This window comes from Mauremys mutica, chromosome 20 (assembly GCF_020497125.1).
Source record: "Mauremys mutica isolate MM-2020 ecotype Southern chromosome 20, ASM2049712v1, whole genome shotgun sequence".
Taxonomy (NCBI): Eukaryota; Metazoa; Chordata; order Testudines; family Geoemydidae; genus Mauremys; species Mauremys mutica.
The window spans coordinates 19,655,060-19,679,777 of record NC_059091.1 but is presented as its reverse complement, the minus strand read 5'-3'; the positions used below and the strand labels follow the sequence as shown (position 1 = coordinate 19,679,777).

Below are 24,718 nucleotides of genomic sequence, written 5' to 3'. Positions count from 1 at the left end.
CTGTGGAGACAGCCCTTTCAGACACCGTTCTCCAGGGAGATGCTGCTGCAGCACCCCGGTGTGGTGCGTCAGATCTCCACTCACACACCGGCCAGGGCTTCCTGCAGCCCACTGGAGCCTGAGGCAACGGCATGTTCCCCCATCCCTGCCCTGCTGCACTGGGCACCATCGGGGCTGATCTGGCACGTGGGGCTGATGGGGCAGTAAAGAGGCAGCGTGCCAGGCTGGCCAGGACTCATTCAGGGTTCCCCCACCCGCACCCCCTCCCCGGCTGCTGGAACTACACACATCTGGGACAGCCACATCCCAGTCAGGGTGCCACGTCCTGCCCAGAGAGGCTGAGGCCTCCACGGTGGTTGTGCCTGGAGAACAAGGATCTGCCAGCCAGGCTGTTCCAGACACTGCTATGACAGAGGTGTCTGCACTGGGAACGCAGGTGTCCTCCACAACCCCGGGAAAGCCATCGCGGTTTAGAGAGAGACTTGTCTATCGCTGCCCGACTCTGCCCCGGAGGATGTTTACAAGGGGCCTGAGGAAGAGAGGGGGTTTTCTCCTGTGTTTCTTAAATTAAACATTAGCAAGTCCTTGCGGAGCTGGGAGAATGGAGAGCAAGGAGGAGACCCCTCTGTGAACGGGCGCCAGGGGGGATAGATTCTCCCTCAGACTACGCCCCGGACCCAGAGCGCGCTCCCAATCCCCATACCTCAGCCAGGGATACCAGCAAGCCCCGCCCCCACCCTCAGGCTGCCCTCGGACTGACCAGCCTTGCCCGGTCACCCCTGAGCGACTGAGGCCCTGGAGGGCCAGCGGGGCCCCACCCCCACTCACCTGCCGGCCGCAGGTTCCGCAGAGCGATGTGAATGGAGAAGTTCCCCAGCTGGCAGAACTGGGGAGGAAGCAGAGGAGCGGTCAGTGCCCTGGGTCCCAGCAACCCCCTTCCCTCTCCCTGGCAGGATCCCCCATCAGCTCAGAGGGGTGTGGGCCTGGAAGGGCATTGGCCTGGCCACGCTCTTGCAGTGGCAGCACAGAGCTGTGCCACCTGCCACCCATCCTCCTGGCACGCTCATCCCTCCCTCTCCCCAGCCCCACTCTGGCACCCTCATTCCCCCCCACCTTTGCACACACGCCCATCTCCAATGGGCACACCCCCGAGTACCCCCCTTGGCACTGCTGCCCAAGCCCAGCTGAGCAGCCTCCTTCCCTGCTCCCCTCCCTGCCGCTGGCAGCTCTTACCAGGAATATAATAAGCGCCAGCTTCACCTGCTCGTCGCCGTAGGCTGTGGGGGAGGGGAAGGGCAGAGGTTAGCCCGGCACGGGGGGCAGGGGAAGAACACTCATCTCACAGGGCACTGGGGTGGGTTTACAGGGTCAGAGCCTGGCGTCTGCGTAGGGAACGTGCTAGCACATGGTCAGCACGGGGAGCACGCGGCTTTGGTGTTCGCAGGCCCTACTGCAATAATGGCTCGGAAAGAAACAAAAATTCATAGCAAGGGTGGGGTGGATCTGTTAAGTGCACATGAAAGATACCAGATGAACACCCCTAGGGCCGGTGCATATCCAGAGCCACAGCACGACCGTCCCTGCTCACCCCTCCTCTCGAAGGGTGAGGGCAGGGCAGTCCCGGGGGGGGAGGGGACGACGACGACGACGACACGGACAACGACTTCTTCCAGGGTCAGAGCCAGCTAGAGTAATGGACAGGAACGAGGAAAGGGGGGTGAAGCTGCTGGGCAGAGGGTACGGTACAAGACGCCGTGGGGCGGCTGGACCACACACTCATCAGCGCATGGAGATATAGGGAAGGAATCGAGGTCACGGGCTGCTGCAGGAGTGGAGGAAGGTTCGATGGAACCTGACATGCAAAGCAAGAGAGTGGGGGCTTGTTCAGTTGGGTTTTTAACCCTTTACGATGCAGGAAGGGACAAAAGGCCTTTAATAAAACAGAACACTGGCTGCTGCTTGTCTTTTACACTAGCAAGTCAGGTCTGATCCCCAGGGGAGCTCTGGGGACGGCTGGGGAGCGAGGCAGTTTACGACTAGAGATGCTAAGGAAACGGGACTGAGAGGGAAGCAATTTTCTGCCCGTTTGTTTAAAACTGACGGCTCGGATTTCAGGGCCAGGAGGAACCGTCCTGCCCACTCAGGCTGACCCCTGCCTAGCCCAGGCCAGAGACCCTCCCCCTGCACCAGCACCTGGCCCAGAACTCGTGGCCGAACTAAAGCAAAGCTTTGAGAAACTCGTCCAAGATTTGAAGTCTCCACATGCTGCTGAGCGAGTGGTTCCCCCTTTGTTAAACATTTGCACCCTATTCCCAGGCTGAGTTCAGCTCCCAGACATTTATCCCGGCTTGGGCTGTGTTTGCTGTAACTCACAGCTATTTAATTAGCACATTAACCCCTGTGTTAACAATGCAGCTCCCTTCAATCAGGGCTGCAGGTGCTCCCACCGCGGAGTCACCACTACGTCCTGCAGAGACACAAGCCAGACTAGCCTGGAGCCTGGACTTGCCCCACGTCTCTAAGACCTTGGCTATGCTAAGAAGCCGTGCCAGTGACAGGTCTGTCGGCACAGTGCTGCGACACCACTATCTCTGTGGCACGTGGTCACATTCGACTGCTTGTGCTGGTACCTTGTGACCACATGGCTGTATCAGCAAAAGCCTGGTGCACGGTGGGTAGGATCCCAGTGTTTCCACGTGCCACGCAGACACACTGCCTTGTGGGAAACTGAGTGTTGTGCGGCAGCCGCTGTGCCTTGTGGGATACCTGCAAGCCTCTCGTGGAATTGAGGGGGGAAGGGCTGAAGCAAGGCAGTGGAAAAGGAAGGACAGCCCCTCAGGCGAGCTGTCTGTCAGAGAGAAGATCTGGAATCGCACGTCAAGAGCGGCGAGGGGTCACTTACTCGGTGGGGTGTACAGCGGGTGGTTGATGTAATACGCCATCCAGGCTGCAAAGCCCCAGTAGTATGTGCAATTCTGGAGACAAATCAGGAAATGCTCTTTTAACACGGGCTCCACTAAGGAGACGAGTCAAAGGGATCCCCCAGGCAGCCGCTGCCCCAGCCCCCGTCCCTCACTTCACTTCACCTGCCCCCAGGCCCTGCCCTCCAGCCCGCTCACCTTGAAGATGTTGCGCAAGGGCATCGTCCCATGGGAGAACCGATGGACAAAGATGGTCTCCAGCAGGCGCTTGATGTAGTGGAACGAGTGGCAGATGCAGGCCAGGCTGGAAGGGAGGCACAAGGGTGCTAGTGGGTAACCAATGCCTCTGGGACACGGGCTGGGGGTACATTCCCCACTAGGGAATTGTTCTGAGCAGGCAAGTCCCCTGCGCCCCAACAGAGAGCACCTGCCAGCTCCCCCGAAGGCTGCTCGCCAGCAGGGCTGGATGGGGGCCGTGCTGGAGCCTAAAGCAGAGCTCCCTTGCTGAGCCACAAGGAGATGCTCTGGGGATCGTAAACTGTTCCCTCCTGCCAGGAATCAACTGCCTTTCCGGTGCAACAGCTCACAGCACTCGCCAGCCACTAGTCCCTCTCCGTGGCCTGCCCATGTGCTGAATATCCAATGGCTGCAATGACGGCCAGGTCCCGGACTGCCTGGAGACACCGGCAGGGAATCCGACCGGCACAGCGTCCCTGTAGGGCTGAGATTTTCTCTTCCCCACTCATCCCGCTCTGGAGAGGAGGCCAACCCGGGGGCTGCTGGCCTGGCCTGGGAGACAGGGCCTCTCCAGGAGCGGGATCCACGTCCCATCTGTTTGTTTTCCTAGGGCTCAGGTGTTCTACAGGGTCTTTGCCCCCAACAGCTTAGGAGAAGGCCCAGATCCCGGGGCACGGCCCCAGCACAGGCTGAGCAGACGCAGTCACGGGTACTCACTGCACGACCGAGTGCTTGCTGGAGGTGAAGTCGTACTTGGGGCCATAGATGAAGGGCACTCGGAAGTAGAAGAGCAGGTAGATCAGCAGGGGCCCAGCGTACTCGGTGAGGAAGACCTGAAAGGCAGAGCGCGGGGTGAGCACAGGGGGGTGCCTATGGGTGGGGGGGGGCTCTCTCAGGCAGACCTTTGCCACTACTCACCGTCACCCAGCTGATCTGCGCACCCAGGTCCCGGAAGTACAGTGTGGCTGTGGTGCCCACCGGCAGGTTCTGTAGCACGTCCTCATCCTTCAGGGACTTCCCCTCTGGAAGGAGAGCGGAGACTCAGAGAGGGCAAAGGGAGGGGGGGCACCAACCCGGATGCCAATGCAATATGCTACCCTGGCATTGGTTCCATGGCAACGTGCCCGAGTGACCCCAGCTCCCTGAAACACGGCAATGCTCCCCTGTTCGCTGCGGCACAGCGACACCCCCCTGAAAGCCATGTGGAGAATGAACCACCGCCCCTGCTGCAGGTCAGAGCACTGTGATCCCAGAGATTCGCTCTCCCCTGTGTACAAGCTGGGAAGCCCACAGGGCCCTTCCCCAGAAATCTGGGTCTTCCTAGCGCCCTAGTCCTTTGGTGGTCGATCAGCTCTCTCGCCCTCCGGAACAGCGTCAGCACCTGCCCCACAGGCTCCTGTGGCTCGTGTTCCCCTCGGGCGCTTTCCCCACCCACGGGGCACCCGATCAGCAGCAGCGGAGAGGCGCGCCTGGGAACAGACGCAGCGACAGCTGTCAGAGCCCACACGGCGCTCTAACTTACTGGGGTCAAGGCGGAGGGACTGTCGGGCTGGGTACCACTGGGGATCTGCAGAGAGAAAAGCAGAGACAATGGCATCACCCCTGTGGCTTCAAAATCCCTGACTGTGCCACTGATCAGCACCAAACCACGCTGCTGTTATGGAGACTCACGAGGCTGAGCTGGGCCTTCAGGCACCTTACTAAGAGCAGAAGGCGACAGGCTGGCTCCTGCCTTGCTGGGTCTCCAAGCCCACTGGCCAAGCACTGAAATGCCAGGGGATGCCCCCCTGTGCGGGCAGCCAGCACGAGGCCCAGACGCCTGCTATGCCCCATTGTGAGGACTCCTGTGGGACACAAGCGGTGCCTACGCTTTGTGCTGGCCCGCTGCACAGGAGGAATTTCACTCACAGCGATCCCAAGGCCTAGTAGATGCTGTGGTGACGGGTGCGCTACGAACGCCGCAGGCTGCAGAGGTTTCTCACCACCCACTGGGAAGCTGGTCAAAGTCTGCCATCATAAACTGGCTGTCGGCAGAAAACTGGATTTTTGACTAAACAACATTTTCAGGAGAAGTGGCGGCTTCTCGTGGGAACCTGTTTTTTCTTACCCTCCCCTTTACCACTCTGAATACTCGATACCGTCCTGCGCTCATGGGACGTATGGCACAGCCTGCTCCACCGCCGCACAAGCCAGGCCGGGGGCCCAGTGGGTTGACACCAGACAGCACTGGCGAGGAGCAAGCTCAGGAGAACCACAAGGGGTCCCGTACGCCCACTGCAGCTGAGCCCTGGCTCTGCTCTAGCGCATGGGACATGCCAGGCAGCTCGGGTGCAAAGGCCCAGTGTGGCAGGGCACTAAGTACCCTCAACTGCCATGGAGGTCGGTGCTTGGCAGGGTCAGTCTCACCGGGGCAGTGAGCAGAGGGTGGGAGTCTGATGAAGAGGGGGGGCAGGGCCGACACAAGCGAGCTCACGCCATACGTACGGGACTTGGTGAAGAGGTTCTTGATCTCGGCGATGGTGGCATTGGGCTCCACCTGCAGAGAAGCAGACAGCAGTGATCACGGACCCAGGGGCACAGAGTGAGGGCCCGATCCTGTGCCACGACCATCAGCAGGAGCTTGGCTACAGAATTCCCAGCCCCCCCCCAACCTTACACCCGGGGTCTGGGAAGAGACTCCGTGAACTCTGCCAAGGTTCTGCTGGACCCTCAGGGCTCTGACCAAAGGGACAGCGCAGCACTGGGGTCCCTGTGTTTGCCCCTGGAGCTTGCCGATACAACGGGCTCCGTTTCATAGTTTTCTCTCTTTGCTGCCCGCACCACAAACGCCCAGCAAGCTTCGCAGGTCGAGCCAGGCTCCCCATGGGCCTCGCACTGCCCCGGGAATAGAGATTCCGCGGTCGGAATGTGGTTAACAGTTTGGATCACGGTGCACACGCCGGAAAGCGCTCGACCTGGCCGCCAGTCCAAAGCAAGCAACAAACCCCTAGAGGGATCCCAGTGGCAGCAGCCAGGCACGGCTCAGCAGCAAACTGCTCCCCAGGGGAGGGTCTGATACGGCAGGGAGGTGCCCTGATGCTCTGAGCTTCTGTAAATAGAAAACAGATACACAAGCTCTCCCCCAGCTGCTGCGTGGTACAGGCAGCGCGTGGTACAGGCAGCACGGGCTAGTGAACAAGGTGGGGACACAGGCCACCTGGGTTCTAGTCCCAGCTCTGCCGCTGACCTGCCACGTGCCCATGGGCTGTCACCTACCCGCTGTGCTCGTTTCCTCCTCACCCAACCTATCTTGTTTACTTAGACTGGAAGCTCTTTGGGGCAGGGACGCTCTCCCCCTCTGGGTTCATGCAGCACCCAGCACAATGGGGCCTTGAGCTCAGCTGGGGCCTTTTGTAATAATTGGGCCCAAATGTACCCTAGCTGGGAGCTCCTCTCCAAAAGGGGGCGGAAGTTCATGAGATGTCACAGTAACCTACAACAATGTGCTGATGGGAAAAGGTGCAAAAAGAGAGAGAGAGAGAGAGACTGACTTATCCCAACAAAAAGGCCTCCCGAGGTAACTCAAGGACAGTTAAGATCATGCCTGGGAAACATGAAAAGTGGGGGACCAGAATTCAGTGAACCAACCAGGTCTAACCGTTGGACAAAATAATGAGGGGCTGGGCTATTCCACCCACCACTCCCTTTGGGGTCCTCAAAGAAAGATTTTGGGGAGAAAAAAATTGGCTGCCACCCGCACCGTCTCCTGGGACTCTGGATCCTGAGAGATGTCCTGACTAGACCCCGCCAGAGAGGAGCAGCCAGACGACATCGCCAATTCCACCAGCTCTGGCTGAATCCCAAATACCACCTGGGATGTGACCCTTTGTCCCCTCTCCCCACCTTATTTCTTCTCTTTTCCCTCTCACTTCTTTTGCCTTCTGTCCAATAAGAGTCTGGCTTAGCCGGCCACAACTGCTTATTTTGCAACACAAGCACAAGTCTTTGACCAGAGAGATAACTAAATGCAATGCCCTGAACTGCCCGACACTAGTACAAGTTTGCCAGGTCTCGGAGCGGCTAATCAGACCACGTGCTGAGCCCGTGTGTCTCCAGCAGTAACGCGACAAGTGAGAGCCAACCCCAACGCTCAGGTATCAGAGGGGTAGCCGTGTTAGTCTGGATCTGTAAAAGCAGCAAAGAGGCCTGTGGCACCTTATAGACTAACAGACGTATTGGAGCATGAGCTTTCGTGGGGGAATCCGACGAAGTGGGTATTCACCCACGAAAGCTCATGCTCCAATACGTCTGTTAGTCTGTAAGGTGCCAAAGAACCCCAAAGCTGCATTTTCTATCTTTGCTGCTCTTTTCTCTCCCCTTTTTGTGTGTTTGTCTTGTTTTGGTGTCAAGGAAATGAGATCGGGCTTCACCAACCGCTCCAGCCCATTCTTAACTCACTTCTCTTCTCCCCGCAAAGGACGGTCATCACCATTTTGATACCATCTAAGAGACTGTCAGACAAGAGGGTTTTTCCTCCTAAAAACTCTGTCCCGCTAAAGGGGGAGGGAACAAGAGACGCTGTTGAAATGGAAGCCTGGCTTACTACTTTACATTTCAAATGCTTTAACTGGTTTTCCTTCTTTTCTCGATCTTTAATACAACGTTAAAAGGATTGTTAACGGCGTGTTTGCAGGCTGAAGTCTCTGCCAAACCCCACCCCTTGTTGAACATTGTTTAGTGCTGGACAATGACAGGTCATGTTAACACCTTTGATTCTTTGGGCCCCTTTATTCCGTCTAAATTAATACAACAGGCCTCACGCTGCTACCGTAACACATCTAATAGCTGTCAGCACCAACTCCCAGGGCTCAGGAAGGAACCTCTTTCAAGGGCAAGTAATTCCACTGGGGTGTTTCCTGCTCCATTCTCTGAAGCAGCTGGGATGCTGGACTAACCGGGCCATTTCTCTGATAGTCCTTGTACATAGGTCGAAGCACAGCTGCTGTCAGGGTTTGCAAGACTCCGAGTTAGGAAAATGGTTTCAAAGGGAAGGGTTGTTCTCCCAGGCTAGCTCTGGGCCCGATCCTGGCATGCCTGGAGTCCACGCCCTGCTCCCCAGTGGGGCGGATGCGAGGCAGTGTTGCGTATTGCTGTGCACACAGCACGTCAGCAGCTGGGTGAAGCTGGTCACAGATCAGCACTCTGCTGCTCCTGACGCTGGTTCATCCGTTTCCCTCACTGAAAGTGACAGCTGTCACACACAGCTCCTGGGAATCCTCTGTTCCTCTAGGACCGCTCCCACCTTCAGTCCCAATGTCTTCCCTGGGCAGATCCCAAAATGCTGACAATGCCTGGGCTAAAGGGTGTTATAGACTCAAAGACTCTAAGGTCAGAAGGGACCATTATGATCATCTAGTCTGACCTCCTGCACAATGCAGACCTCAGAATCTCACCCACCCACTTCTATAACAAACCCCTAACCTATGTCTGACTTATTGAAGTCCTCAAATCGTGGTTTGAAGACTTCAAGCTGCAGAGAATCCTCCAGCAAGTGACCCGTGCCCCACGCTGCAGAGGAAGGCGAAAAACCTCCAGGGCCTCTGCCAATCTGCCCTGGAGGAAAATTCCTTCCCAACCCCAAATATGGCGATCAGCTAAACTCTGAGCATGTGGGCAAGACTCACCAGCCAGACACCCAGGAAAGAATTCTCTGTAGTAACTCAGATCCCATCCCAGACCACTGGGCATACTTACCTGCTGATAATCAAAGATCAATTGCCAAATTAATTGCCAAAATTAGGCTATCCCATCATACCATCCCCTCCATAAACTTATCTATGAATCACTGCCAGACCAGACACGTACATTTAAGGAGGTTGTGCCCAGTGGAAACCCAGCTAACCCAAGCAGGTGCTGGTGTAGGGTGTCTACAACAGCTGACGGCCACTCCCACAGTGGGGAGACCTGGCTCCCGCCTGAGAAAGCTCTCAGTCAGCCAGACAGTGTAAATCAAAGGAACCCAAACAAACAGAAGCTGCTCAGAGCAGAACTGGGCTTGTGCGTTTCATTGCGGGGCCCGGAGGAGTCATTCTGGCCCTCACGGGACTGTGTTGCCAGTACTCCAGAGCATGGGCCAGGGGTTTACATCCTGCGACAATGGCGAGAGCCCAGCCTGGCTGAAAGATTATGTGGGATTAGACTCAGCCAAGCTAATGAAATTTACAAGTCAGCAAAGTGACTAAGCGTCAGAGATCCTCCTCCTGTGGACGAGGACACTCAGCACGTCTGCAGCGCACCCTGCAGCGCACCCCATCTGCAACCAGGAATTAGTCCTCACAGCACCCTTGGGAGCTGGGCGGGGCAGCGTCAGCAGCCACATTTCACCGAGTGGGACACCGAGACACAGGGAGGGGAAGCAGATACAGAGTGAAATGGTGGCACTGCCCTGTCCTGCCTGAGATTGGCTTCTGTGTATCCAGACAAAGGGGGCACACAACAATCAGGACAAGTAAAATAAAGCTGCATTCAGCGCAAGGCAGAATGTACTGTGGGCACTCGTAGGTTCCTTAAAGCCTTTTCAATCACATGGCACAGTGCAAAAAAGAAAAGAAGAAAGTAAACGGGGCACTGGCTAGGGGACCGAGCCAACCTCCATACCAATGCTGGGCAGAGTGCTCGGCTATAAGGCTATCTCCTGCCTAGTTCTGTGGGCAGGACAGTAAGAGCCTGACACCCACAGAAAGGACAGTCCTGCTTTGAAAAGGGACTCTAAGATGGCCCCAATGCAGCCGCACAGCCACCATCTCCCTCTCAGCGACTCTAGGTTCAACAGGCTCACGGCACAAGATGGCTTTAGGCCCCGCCTCCTGGGATCAGAGAATCAAGCTGGTTCCTTCCTTCTCATGCATCACTAGTAGTCATTGCGACTGCCCTCACCAACACCCACGCCAATGCATTAGCGGTTTGTCCAGACGTGAATGATTGGAACAGTGCTGGTGACGATGCACAAGACATAGGCTTCAGCTGCCTCTCCCGCAGCTGTGTTGACTCTTCAGGGGTAAGAGGAGCAAGAAGCAGCCAGAATTTATTTTTGGCAGGAGGAGGGATCGCTCAGTGGTTTGAGCATTGGTCTGCTAAACCCAGGGTTGTGAGTTCAGTCCTTGAGGGGGCCACTTAGGGATCTGGGGCAAAAATCAGTAATTGGCCCTGCTAGTGAAGGCAGGGGGTTGGACTTGATGACTTTTCAAGGTCCCTTCCAGTTCTAGGAGATGGGTATATCTCCTATTATTACACACAGGGAACAGAGCTGTGCAGTGCAGAAAGGCCAATTTTCAGAGCAGAGCCTCCCTTTTAAATTACACTAAGATTTACTTCTCAGTTCCTTTGAGGGCATGGTTAGCTTGTGCTTAGAGAGCAGTGGACTGGGGGGGCAAGAGGACTCCTGGGTTCTTTCTCTAGCTCTACCACTGACTCATTATGCGACCTCCTCTGCGTTCCTCGGTTCTTCCACTGTAACATGGAGATCGGCTCCATCCCGGAGGGCTCGTAATTATTGCTGGCAGAGACCTGCTTGGAGTTCTCTCTCTGGAGGTGGCTGATGGCTTCACTGGCCTGCTTCCTCCACAGCCCCAGGATGTTCCTGCTGGATCACTATTGCTACTTCACGGTGCCCTGCGGAAAGTCCAGGGTGGGCTAGAGAAAGTTTCAGACGCCGTCCTCCCCTGTCTTCGTTTCCAGTGCTGGGCTGCTTCAAGTCTGTGCTGCTCACAGAGATGCTGGGAAGTGGAGGAATCACTAGGTTCCTTTGCAAAAGATGGCAGGATACCCCCCCTCCCCCGAACTGTACAGCTAGGGTCACATCCAGGGCACCCACATGCCAAGTGAAAACAGTAAACCATGGGAGACCCCCACCCTCCCCAGCAGCCTGACACTTCGGAAGGCGGCAGGATCTGACGGGCTAAAGGGAAAGCACTGGGGTTCGCCTCTCTAGGAGGGAGAAAAATGCTCTGAAGGGAGAAGTTTTATTTGTTTGTCTTAAATAAATTTTCTGCCCTTTTAAAAAAAAAAAAAACCTAAACATGAGGCAAGGCAAGTCTGCTTTTGCGGCAGGTCCCAGCCAGCGCCTAGGACAGGACAAGAACCCACAGCTGGAAGCTGTAGCCAGACAAGCTCACATTAGAAAGGAGGCACCATTTAACTTTAAACATTGGGGGGGAGAGGCCACTGGAACAAAGTCCCAAGGGGAGTGGTGGATGCTCCAGCTCTTGATGCCTTCAGTTCTGATCTGACGCCCTTTCTGGACGATGCTTTAGTCAGGCACAGATTGACTGAGCTCGCTATGAAGAGAACTGGACGACATTCCCTGCCTGTGTTATACAGGGGGTCAGACTAAATGATCTAATGCTCCCTGTTGGCCTTAATATCAATTAATCTTAAGAGCCAGGGCTGCTGAATCTTTGAGGAAGAGATTTTATTTCTCCCAAATGACTCCCTTGAAGAAGTAGCCACAAAGCCAAAGACTTTTAAATAGTCTAGGAATTCATTCCCCTCTCTGTTAAGCAGATTTCACTTCCTTGGTACTTGGGTTGTCACAACACCCACAGACCCCCAGTAAGCCAGAGTCTCCCAGGGTGGATGAGATCTGAATCTTTTAATCCATCATTCAACTGAACAGAGACACCCTTTCATTAAAAGCAGCAGAGAAAAGGGGTCCTGCCCATTTCCCTTTGCAGGGCGCTTTTTAAGACTGCACTTTAGAGGACCCACAAAAAGCCAAGTTTGGGATCCCAGTCACTGCGCCTCTGCAAGGTACGGTGACCTGCACGGTACAGGAGATCCTGAACTGTTGATCTCTGCTGTGTGGCCACATATGCAGGCATGACAGAGCGAGATCTGAAGCTCAGCGCTTCCTGGCTCTGGTGGGTGCCCTGCAAAGGGAGCAGTGAATTCCCGGGTGCCACTGCCCAGCCCAGAGCACAGCAGAGGGAAGAGATTCAGGCCTTGCTGCTGAATGCCCTTGGTAGCCTCTTGGGCAAAAAGCACACGAAGGAGTTCTGATCACTCCCATCACAGGATTATTTTAATCACGTCTCTATATTTAGTTTCCCCACTTCCTCCTTGCCAGTCTGAACGGATTTACAACTCTCACTGGGTTTATTCAGAGAGGGGCATCATACCCAGGCACAAAGTTAAACCACCAGTGCCAGTTTGCCCACAGGATTGGGCCTGGAGAGAGTTGGCATGGGGGCCCTACGGTGCCATGTGCACAGTTGCTGACCTCAGCACGGCTGCATTTCAAAGCCTGCTGAATTTATGGGGAATCTTTCCTCTTTAGCCCTCCCCAATAGCTAGCCAAAGCACCTGACATCAATGGAGGCAGCGATGCCTAGTGGACAGAGCACTAGATTGGGGCTCATCTGTGGGTTCTACTCCTGGTTCTGACACTGGCCTGCTGAGTGACCTTGAGTGGGTGACTTCCCTGCTCTGTGCCTCAGTTTCCCCATGTGTAAAATGGAGATGATGCTCCCGACCTTCCTTTGTAAAGTGCTTGGAGATCTACGCATGAAGAGTGCTAGATTAGAGCAAGGGGTTGTTATAACACCCACTGCCCGCAAGACACTTCACAGCAATCTGCTTTGGCAGGACAGCACTTGAGCTCATGAACTAATCTCTCCTTTGCTTGAGCACTGAAGATGCTGCAAAAGACGAGGGGAAGCTCGTTTCAAAGCAGCAACGCTAATGGAGTCACAGGCTTGTGGTGCTGGCTGTGTCTGGTGATCCCCAGATGGCAGCCAGCAACCAGGAGACACCCCATCAAGGTGACAGATTCAGTCAGCACGGCCAACAGGGTGGCTCTGGTTCTGACCGAGGCAGGGGAAAATCTGTCTCCCAGCAGCGGTGTCCGTGCGACTGTGCAGGTGTCACAGGGGCAGCCCCTGGGGAACTCCAAGCCTTCGCTGACACTCCGGCAGTCAGTCCATTCAGCTAGGATTTGGGGGCATGGACGAGGCTGCCCCCTGCTTTGGGATTTAGCTTGGTAAGGGCAAGCACCAGTGATTGACAGGTGCCAGCAGAGAAGTGGGGCTTGAAATGGGAAGCAGCTAGGTGGGCGGCAGAAACAGAGAAGATCTGCAGTGGCAGGACAGAAAGATTGGTCTCCAGAGGGAAAGGGAACAGGTCAGATCAGGCGGGGGGGGGGGGGGTACAGAAGTGAGTCTCACAGAATCTGGGAGAGCTGGTCTCTGATGCTGGGCAGCTGACACCAACTGCTATGAAGGACACACGGACTGGCAGTGAGGTTTGCTTGGGCAGCTCTGGCACATCTCGTTAAACGCTGCAGCTTCTTTGCATCTGGTGATGGGGCAGAAGAGGTATTTACACCTAGGCAGCTGCCACTGCAGATCGCGTGGGCACCCACAGGCTGGGAAGGGAACAGCCGCACAAGTGCAGTGGACGGCACCTTTGGGCCTCCTTCCTAGGCATGCTGTGTGAGGTGGCAGTTCTCGGGTAGAGGAGCTTCTCACAGACCCAGCCCCCTGTACTGCCCACACAGCCAGTCACCTCTTTCTAGTAGCTGGCCTGGAGAGGAGACTCTATGTGTACTCCTGGCAGGTGGCCCAAAAAAGGCCACAGGATCATAGATTCATTCGTAGATGTTAAGATCAGAAGGTACCATTAGATCCTCTCATGTGACCTCCTGCCTCTCACAGGCCACAGAACGGCAGCCAGTCACCCTACACCGAACCCAGCAACTTGTCTGGGTAAAGCATCATCCAGAAAGGCAGCCTGTCTCTAAGGCACCAAGAGACAGAGAATCCACCCCTTCCCTGGGAGCCTGGTCCCGGGGCTAACCCCTGCTAAAAACATGTGCCTGTCATCGTTACTGCTGTTCATGCTGCACCAGCACCCAGGACTACAATCAGGATCAAGGCCCCCATTGTGCTAGGTGTACAAACCACACAGGAAGGCGCTTCCCTGCTCCAAGGAACCGGCCTCCACCTTTGCACAGACCAAGGTACTTTCTGAAGGCGAGCGAGTAGCATTATCTCCATCTCATGGGGGGATACTGAGGCACACAGTGGGGAAGGGACTAGCCCAAATCACACAGCAAGTCTTCGGCAGAGCTCCGGTTAGAACCCCAGTCTCCCTCCCAGGTTCTAGCCAGCAGATCCCGCTGGCTCCCCATCTCATTTGATAAAGTGGCTGAAGGACGACACGTTGCAGGTGGAATCAGCACAAACGGCCACACTGCACGAGGCTTCGTTCTGTGTAGCCACTGTAACTCCCCCAAGCACCTCAGCCTGCAGGCACTTGTTAAACTAAAGAAACCGAGAGTTTGTGTTTTCTTCTCTTTCTAAGAAAACCCCCTACACACACCGCCAGCTCCGTGCAAATTAACCCACGTGTGTGTAAACAGGCCAGGCCTGAAATGCATGCAAAGTCAGCAGGCCAGGAATGTAGTTACTCTTCTTCAGAATGAGAATTCAGCCCCGGATGTGGCCCAGGTGCCAAAGCCACACGGCTGGGGCTCCCTGCCTCTGAGCCTGCACCAGGTGGGAGAATTTTGTGTTACATTAAGGCTGATGAAAGATGCTGGATTTACACCCTGAACGTCTGTGTGTACTCACAGCCTGGGCCGCACCAGGGCAGCATGCAGAGCGGAGCTTGTTCCCACGCCAACATCCCCTCCCTCTCTGCTAAGGCTGCCAGCGAGGGCCACTCCCACTGGCAGCTCTTTGGGATGCGGGTGCCTGTCTGCTAGGCACCGGGCCCAGACCCAGCAAATTCAACCAAGGTGCGTAACGACTGCCAGCCTGCAAAGGGCTCCAACCGTCTGTGTCCCCCACGGTCAGTCCCCTGAGCCCTCCGCTCCCACGGCCCTTTGAAAGTCCGTCCCTACCCCTGCTGGCTCGCTTTGAACACACCGAAAACCCCAGTGGCCGCTCAGCAAGGCAGTGGGGTTCCCAGCCCTGGGCAGAGGCAGCACGCACCTCTCAAGGCCCATAAGGGGACAAAGATAAGGGCCTTGGTGCACCAAAGGATCTTCCTTCTGCTGAGACAAGGTGGCCAAACCCCGCTGCTCAGAAGCCCAAGGCTGAGACCTGGCTGTACGGTGTCATTGCTCATGACCACCTGCCTTGGGGCTGTAGCTGGGAGGCAGAGGAGGGTCCCTGAACCCGGGAGCTTCAGGATGGCTTTAAGGGAGGGGAGAACGTGCTTCGCCCTGGAAAGGACAATCCCACCCTCCACTGAGAAATGACTCAGGGCCCAGGGGGGCATCTTTACACTAACCACAGCAGCCACCCCGCCTCCCAGGGCACAGGGCAGGGGCCTACCTTATCCAGGAAGCACAGCTTGTCCCTGGTCTTGGCATCCAGGATCTCCACCTCAAAGAAAAGAACAGCCTTTTTAGATTTCACGGCCTTGGGGTGACGCTTGAACTCGATGCCGTTCAGACTCATCAGGAGGGGCTGGCCCCCCTCCAGCGGCACCACGTTCGGGTCCATGCCTCTCCACAAGTTTTACAAGCAAACCCCAGGAAGCGTGTGGAGCCTGGGATTCAACCCTGCAGCTTTGCCCTGGCTGTCCCAGTCAGCGGATTCCTAAGGGAGCTGCTTCTCCAAGGCTCAGCGAGGGTCAGTGAGAGCTCCCCTTGCTCTGGGAGGATTCCAGGGGCCGCCCCATGAACCGGACCCAGCCGGGGGAGCAGAGGTCTGCTCTGCAGGCTGATTCCCAGGCGTAACCTGATAGCACAGGGAGGTGAATCACTACGGCACCCAGCTAAATATAAAACTGAGCCGAGCTCCTCACAAGCAAGCAGCTCCTACCAGGGAGCTTTTTAAAGGCCTTGCCATCACCCTGGGGGATAAACGCCCCACCCCCACCCCCCGCATTCACCCGGATTTGTTAATCACATTCAGACTTTGCAGTTGTTAAATGGGCCACTGCAGGCTACAACATACCCAGCCTGGTGAAAATCTCTCTGTCCTGAAGTACACACAAGCCCCCAGGAGCTGATCGGGTGCTAATCTCACATCAGCAAGAGTTTGCGTTCCTGTGAGATCTATCTGTCAGCATTACAGCAATGCCCAGAGGGCCCAATCTGGAAGGAGGATCTATTGCATTAAGTGCTATACAGATATGAACTAAACAGTCATCTCCCCTATGGAGCTCGGTAATGGTTTCGTTTGTATCAGCCCCACAGACTGATGGATTTCCCTCTACTACTTAAAAAAATAACATCCATAATTCATCTGCGGAACTCTCTGCTGCAGGATATAATTGAGACAAAGGGGCCAGCTGGTTTAAAATACATAGCTAGGCATTTATAAGAGTTGTCTTTGAAACTACAGTGGCTATGATAAAACCTCCCACTTGAAGGCAAAAGCTGCTCATTGCATTCACAGACATTTCCATCCCCGTCACCAGGAAATGGCACTACAGTAGGTATAGTATAGACAGCTAGCACTGGCCAGCTTCAGTGACGTGACCCAGGACTAGATGGACTCCAAGTCTGTCTCAGTGCAGCAACTCCTGAATTCCCAGGTGCACACATGACAAGCTCGGCCCTGGCTTTGGGGAGATCTTCTGCTGGAAGGACCATTGGCTTATTCTTCTCACTGCGTTTTAAATGCAGTATATTTTTTCACTGTAACTGCATTCTCCCGATTTCCCTATTCTCCCCCCACCTGTTCTTAATGCACCCCCCTACCACTACCTTCAACAAATCAAAGCATTGGCAGCTTTGTACCGACAGATTAGAGCCTCGACTCCACCAGGGAAATATTATAGCAATACCTCTGTTGCAGAGATGGGCTGCCACTGCCATTTCATCACTAAGCACCTCAGACCTCCTCTGAGCAGGGTTAGAAGAGATGGTGCTTAAAACACACCCAAACCAGCTGACAAACCATCTCCACTAGGGCTCTGGTGCTGCTAACACAGGTGACCCTGACCCTTGGCTTAAGCAGAAAGGCCTAAAGCTAAGCCTGGTTAGGGATTTTTCCCCGAAAGAAGAAGTATTTTTTTCCTACTCTTAAGGATGCGGGATATGACATTGTGCACAAACTAGCCTGTCTGAGACTTGCCTGCTAGGAGCACAGATGCCTACAATATTGCAACACCCAGTCTGGGAGCAACAGAACAGGGACTGCTCTTTGGAGAGGGTATGGATAGCTCAGTGGTTTAAGCAGTGGCCCGCTAAACCCAGGGTTATGAGCTCAATCCTGGAGGGGGCCACTTAGGGATCTAGGGCAAAAATCAGTACTTGGTCCTGCCTAGTGAAGGCAGGGGGCTGGACTTGATGACCTTTCAAGGTCCCTTCCAGCTCTAGGAGATAGGTATATCTCCTATTATTATAAAAACGAAATGCCGTTCCCATATGAAACATGCCCCACCCTCTCCCCAGGCAATTAGGCAAACTTCTGAGAACTGGCTGAAAGTTAGAACTGGCTAGCACAGAAGAGTGAGAAGTCTGTGGGCGGTTCACACTTGAATTAACATTGCATTTTTAAAAGGGGCTGCAGAAGGCCTGGTTTGAGTTCAGAGCAGGCAGCATGGGAACTGGGCTCCAGGATGGAGGGAGCTTTCAGATCTTGGGTGATGTCCAGCCGTTATGTTTTAATCATTCTGTTGGAGTAGCTGGGAAACTTGCAGATCACCGCACAGGCTAGGTCTACACTGGGGAGGGGGGGGTGTCGACCTAAGATACGCAACTTCAGCTACGCAAATAACATCGCTGAAGTCGGCGTATTTTAGGTCGATTTACCTGGCCATGAGGACAGCGGCGAGTTGAACGCTGCCGCTCCCCCGTCGACTCTGCTTTCGCTTCTCCCACGCGGTGGAGTTCCGGAGTCAATGGCAGAGCGATCAGGGATCGATTTTATCACGTCTACACTAGACGCGATAAATCGATCCCCAATAGATCGATCACTACCAGCCGGAGAGACATACCCTCAGGGACTTAAGGAGGTGGCACTGATCTCAAATGTGGAGAAGATACAGCACTAGTTACGTGTTTTAAATAATGAAGATAGATCTCTTCCTCTCCCCACTTGGCGACCCCCAAACCAACCTGGAGATCACAAAATTACAACACAGCCAAGTTTGTCCTTGAGAGTTATAGGTCTAGTTTTCAGAGGTGCAGCCACCTGCAACTCCAAGTGCAATCAATGGGAGGTGCAGGGGCTCATGGCCTGTGAAAAGAAGTCAGACCCTCAGGTCATATTCCTACCTACGACAAACTCAGTGCTCAGTGTACAACCTATCTTGAAGGACAATCCATCACTCTCACAGATCTTGGGAGACAGGCCAGTCCTGGCTTACAGACAGCCCCCCAACCTGAAGCAAATACTCACCAGCAAACATACACCACACAACAAAAATACTAACCCAGGAACCTATCCTTGCAACAAAGCCCATGGCCAACTCTGTCCACATATCTATTCAGGGGATACCATCATATGACCTAACCACATCAGCCACGCCATCAGGGGCTTGTTCACCTGCACATCTACCAATGTGATATATGCCATCATGTGCCAGCAATGCCCCGCTGCCATGTACATTGGCCAAACCAGACAGTCTCTATGTAAAAGAATAAATGGACACAAATCACATGTCAAGAATTATAACATTCAAAAACCAGTTGGAGAACACTTCAATCTCCCTGGCCACTCGATTACAGACCTAAAAGTTGCAATATTACAACAAAAAAACTTCAAAAACAGACTCCAACAAGAGACTGCTGAATTGGAATTAATTTTCAAATTGGACACCATCAAATTAGGCTTGAACAAAGACTGGGAGTGGATGGGCCATTACACAAAGTAAAACTATTTCCCCATGCTTATCCTCCCCATCCCCCAATTCCTCACATCTTCTTGTCAATTGCTGGAAATGGGACATTTTCATTACCACTACAAACCGTTTTTTTTCTCTCCTGCTGATAATAGCTCACCTTAACTGATCACTCTCCTTATAGTGTGTATGGTAACACCCATTGTTTCATGTTCTGTGTGTGTACATATATATATCTTCCTACTGTATTTTCCACTGCATGCATCCGATGAAGTGGTCTGTAGCCCACAAAAGTTTATGCTCAAAGAAATTTGTTAGTCTCTAAGGTGCCACAAGTCCTCCTCGTTCTTTTTGCCGATTCAGACTAACATGGCTGCTACTCTGAAATCAGAGCACATAGTGGAGAGAGATGAATAGAGAAAATCTAGGCAGGTCTCCTTGGAACACAGCAAGGGGTTAGTACAGGAGCTTCTACCTTTGGTAGCTGCAGGAAGGATTCCCAACAGCCTTGAACCAAAAAAGGCATCGTCAGCAGCGAACGCAGCAGGAAGCCCGGAGCAGAGATCACGTTATCGATTCTCTCCCAGGTGAAGTACTACAACCATGGTCTGAAATCAGCCATCAAGGAGACCTGGGTTCTACTCCTTGCTCTGTCACCAACCTGCTCCGTAACCATGGGCCAGTTGCTTCCAATCTCTGTGCCTCTGTTTTCCCTCCCTCTGTCTGTCTGGTCTATACATTATCTGGGAAGAGGAGGTGTCTTATTATGGGCAGGTCTACACTTAAAACGCTAACCAGTGCAGCTGGGTCACTGTTGCGCTTCAGTGGAGATGCTACCATGCCAATGTGAGAGAACGTCTCCTGTCATAGTTAATCGAGCTCCGTCAGAAGCAGTAGCTATGTCAATGGGGTGCTGTCTACACCATGGGTTAGGTCAGTGTAACTGCATTGCTCAGGGTGTGGATTTTTCACACCCTTGAGTGACATAGTTACACCGATGTAAGTTCATAGTGTAGACCTGGCTTCAGTGTCTGTACATGGTTTAGCACAATGGAGCCCTGATCTCAGCTGGAGCCTCTAGGAGTTACTATAAACACAAATAAGAATAAGCCAATTTACTGGGTGTAAAGGTTTTAGGGCCTGATTTGCAGTCGTTCTGAATCTGCCTCAGCTCCCACTGACTTCAACCAGACTTGCAGGTGCTCAGCATCTCAGAAAAAAGGCCTTAAATGCCCATGCAAAGATTGCAGGGTTACAAAAACTAGCGGACAGTTTCTCTCCTCCTCCTGCTGCTTCTGCTCATTGCCAGAGCATTAATTATTATTATGAAACCGTTCAAAGTTCACAGCTGTGGGGGCGTTCAGTTAGCGCTCTCCCAGCTGGTGGGGAGTTCTGGGTATCTCCAGAATTCAGAGGGCAGAGAGTGCCATTTCCTGCGGCTCTCCCCGGAGAGCTGCGAGGGACACTTGGGATTATTTTCACTTTGCATTGAAGCGGTGGAGAAGGTGACAAATTCCTGAGCTTGTGGATTCCTGAAAACTGCCCCCGGACAAGCTGGGAAAGAAAGGGACAGGGACTGTGTCACATGCACCCGGAGGCTCCCCCAACATTGTCTCAAAGATAACACACACAGTCTGTGCCTCAGGGGCCCTGATGCATAGACTGGAAAGGGGAACACTACACAAAAATCAGATCAAAACGGCACAGAGGTGCACGTAAGCAAATGGGTCTGTAACTCATCCTTTCCTTCCTCTGCCCCCCCCCCTCGCCCCGAACCCCCTTCCCAGCCACATCCACAAACAGAAGGGGAGAAAGCCTCTCTCCTTCCTGATGGGTCTCCGTGAAGCCGTGGCTCTGTAAGGATGCGGCCCAAGGCTGCTTGCAGGGGGCAGGGAGCGCGTGTTCTGCACTCTCAGCAGATCGGAAGGACTGAGTCCAAGCAGGTGTATTAATAGAAGCTGGGCTCTAGAGGCTAGGGTGGTTTATCATATGCCTCTAAACCCTGGAAACAACAGGAATCTCATGCAGGGAAAGCAGCAGGAGAGATACGGCTGAGCCAGTCAACATCTGAAAACACAAACAGCCGACCCTGGACGTGAGGGACAGACTGGGGGACTTACACCAGAAGCGGGTTGGGCAGAGGCACAGATCAAGAGAGCTTGGATCAGCAAGTGGTTGGAATCAGAGAAATCGATCTCAAACCACCACGACCCTGCAGGCCCCCATGGGATCCCCGTAGGAAAGAAAAGACTCTCCACTGGAGACAGCGCTGGAGACAGAAACCATGCTCGTTTCAAGAGCAAAGCAGAGGGCCAGTGGAGCAGCCCATTGGGCACAGAAAGGTAAGGGACATCCCTGCTAAATAACTCCGTGCTACAGAGGAAAAGCTGCTAACTGTAACACAGCCAGGGTGGGTTACGCTGCACAGACTGGGCTCACCAATCTGGGTACTGAGAAAGTTTACCCTGAGTCTGGACTAACTGCCTGAGCTTCCTTGCAAGAACTTCAAAACAGAAGACAGAAGCAACAGCATGTAGTGAAAAGCCACTGACATGTGTGCAGGGTACGTATCCCTAGCAATGAGACAGGCTAAAATGTTACTAGCAGGATCAAATGGGCACATGTAGTTATTTCTCCTTTTGCACAACTTCTCCCTAGAGATCCCCAGTCACAGGGCCCGCTTGGAGCGGATTAGAAAGCAAGCATGCGCCATCTGAAATCGAGCCACCTGCTTTGGCCTCTTAACACCAGAGGGACACAAGCAATTATTAACTTGCCAATAATCAGACATATCATGAGCTCAGGGCCTAAAACTCTGTTTGCTGTAACTATTGAAGAGCCCATTGGTGGGGGTAGGGCGAAGCTGTTCTGGTGTAAATGGCACATGCATTACTGTACAGATGGCCTGCGGTTTTCCAGCAATAGCTGACACTATGACTCAGACTCCAAAGTCCAGGCTGGTGACTAGGAAGGACAAACAGGTGTCTGGGGAGGAGCCAGCTGCCCCACAAGTGAAGACAGGAATTTTCACCTAGGCAGCATTTTTCATCTGAGAATCTCAAAGGTGGGTCAGTATCATTATCCTCATTTCACAGAGGGGGAAACTGAGGCACAAAATGACATACCCACGGTCTCACAGTCCTTCAGGGCGGGGCCACAAACAGAACCCAGATCTCCCAACTTCCCCCGGCTCTAACCACTGGAAACACTGCTGCTCCCCAGGATGGAGACAGCAGAACTGGCATATGCTTCAGAAGGGAGCGTCTGGTATGTGGGCTTCTGAGAGAGATTGGCTGCTGGGCCCATCCATCATGCTCAGTATGTTGAATACTAATCCTCCCAGGACCCAGAGAAGGAGATTCTTAGGGAAGGACAGAATCCAGGCATGGTTGGGGAGAGGCCGGGGCATTCCTATGGACACTGGTTGCAGGGGGATCATAGGCTCAGCACACAGCGTCTGGAACAGTGCGTGCTGCGGGGCAGAGAGCCAAAGCCCTCAGGAAGCTGTGGGCTGCTTCAACCCGTGTTTATTCGGGGAAGACTGGCCACCAGTGGAGGGCATGGCATGTGGTAAAGCGTCAGGCAGCTGCGGTTCAGTGTATGCCGGGAACAGAACCCAGAATCCATGTATAGTCTCAGAACCAGACGCAAGCTCAGCGTGCTCTTGTCTGTGCTTGAGGGTCAGTTACACCAATTGCTGAACTGGAGCTATTCCCCAGAGAGGAGACAAGGCCCAGGACACAGCCGGGATGGGGAGGGAGTTCTATTTCCCCATTTACCAGGCTCTCTCCTAGTCGACACTGAACGAGGAGATGAGCTGATCATATTCCTGTAAGAAGCACGAGCCATCTCCGTACTGGTGAAAGGTGCAGGGACTTCTGGGATATGGACTGGATCTCGTGGCCAGTGCATGTGGGGGCTTTAATACAGAGACAGTCTCGTCCGCACAGGGGAAGTTCTCCTAAAGGAGCAGCATTCCCTTTGCTGGGTACCATGGGCTGGACAACGAAGGAACCTTCTGCGGGAGGATTGTAACGTCAGCAGCTAGGGGGTCAGTACAAGGTATAGCTACCACAGGGCAGGAGATGCTCCCGCCTGGAACACAGCTTCACCCCGGCCCCTTTTAGCACGCCGGGTCCCCTTAGGCTAGGGAGTGTGGTGCACACTCAGCGCCCATGCATGGGGCTGTTTGGCCATCAGGAAGCTGCATCTCTAAAAGCTTCATTTACCCTGATCTGCTAGAGCAGAGGGTCCCAGAGGCAGTTGCACTGAACTGGCGACCCCAGAATGGAAGGGGCCCCATCCATGGGAAACCCAGCACTGGGTAAGGCCTGCTTTGGCAGGCTGACCGCAGAGCACCTGTGGAGCTGCTGTTTCTAGGACATCCTTGACAGCTACCAGAAAGGGTGTTCTAACGACGAGGAGAGACACAGCCAGCCACTGTCGCTTTAGTGCTGTGACAACGACCGCTCAGAAGTCGCCTCACTAGCTGTAGCACCAAGCAGACCTTAGCAGCGGGCAGACCTTAGCATCGAGAACCAATCTATATAAAGTGCTGGGTTCAGGAGACACTTTTTGGTAAATTAACTGGAGGCCAGATCCCCCCTGGAGGAGTCTCCAGCTCTCCCTGCCTTGGAAGCTCCATCATCCATGAGACCCCTCCTGGCAGCAAGGGGGGCTGGTCAAGGCGCCCCTCCAGAAGCAGTCTCAGCAGTTCTTGAGTTGTTCAGAGGCCAGTACCCTAAAAGGGACCTACACCACAATCACCCTTCTCTAGGTTGCTGGATAGCAGTGGAGTCACGCAACGCTCGATTCCCAAAGCCTCCCTTGCACAGATCCTTCCTTCCACCATTCGATTCATTTTATCACTGGTTGCACCTGTCCCGTAAGAATCTGGTTTTAAGGGGCTACAAAGACCATGCTCCAAACTGAAGAGCGGAGACAGAGAGAACTCGAAGGCTGAATGTGGGGGTGCAAACCCAAATATCTTCCTCCACCAGCAGAGACCCCAGAAAGATCAGCTCAAATGAGGGGAGAGAACAGTTGTAGAAGACAATGAAGCCAGTACATTACAGAAAAGGAGGATGTAAAAGTAGGGACTGGGGGTACATGGCTTCTTTAAAAGGAAAAAAAACCCAGGGTGTTAAATTAACAATAGAAGTTTGGGTCTAATCTACCAGCTTTTCCTGGAAGACCCAATGGATGGAGAACTTGTCAGAGGACTACATCACAAACACCAAGGATGTGAAACCTGAGCACGGAGAAATGATTTGCATTCAGCCCACTGAAAATGTTGCTTTTGCGCAACAGCAATTTAACGTGAAAGCCGAACAAAGAGTGGGAAGTAACGTTCTTTGGTAACTGTTTGGCACCTTCATCCAAAACCCCAACCTGTTCAATGAGAAAGCTCCCAGGTTAGCTCTCTGGTCCTCCGGGAGGACTGCAGCATAAGACAGGAAGAGAAGGCTAGATAGCCATGATATTTTTAGGGGGCGGGGAACACTAAGTGGGGAAAAATAACTTGTTAGATAAACTTTCAAAGAAGCAAACAAAGGCACGAGCCCAACTCCCTCCCAACCATCCCCACCTGCAGATCCCTGTTAAGCGACTCATCAGAAGAACGTAGTGGAGCTGTTTATAAGGAAGATCCTACAACATGGCCATGTTAGTACAGGCCTGATGCCAGCAAACAGTGGGCTCTGCAGCCTTCAAAGCACTAAAGGAAGGGCCACTGGACTTCAGCTCTTTCCTACTAGCCTTTGCTAATGCCAATGGGACGCGCA

General features: G+C 53.8%; 1 protein-coding gene across 1 annotated transcript in view; it reads right to left on the bottom strand.

The window, feature by feature from the left end:
• TECR (trans-2,3-enoyl-CoA reductase) overlaps positions 1-24,718 on the bottom strand; it is a 52,455-nt gene that overhangs the window by 4,914 nt on the left and 22,823 nt on the right. The window contains exons 2-10 of the mRNA XM_044994559.1: positions 15,473-15,523; positions 5,643-5,694; positions 4,681-4,725; positions 4,077-4,180; positions 3,876-3,991; positions 3,120-3,225; positions 2,903-2,975; positions 1,234-1,277; positions 829-886 (exon numbers count right to left, since the gene is read on the bottom strand). Of these exons, the coding sequence (XP_044850494.1) occupies positions 829-886; positions 1,234-1,277; positions 2,903-2,975; positions 3,120-3,225; positions 3,876-3,991; positions 4,077-4,180; positions 4,681-4,725; positions 5,643-5,694; positions 15,473-15,523 (649 nt within the window). The remainder of the gene's footprint in view (positions 1-828; positions 887-1,233; positions 1,278-2,902; positions 2,976-3,119; positions 3,226-3,875; positions 3,992-4,076; positions 4,181-4,680; positions 4,726-5,642; positions 5,695-15,472; positions 15,524-24,718) is intronic.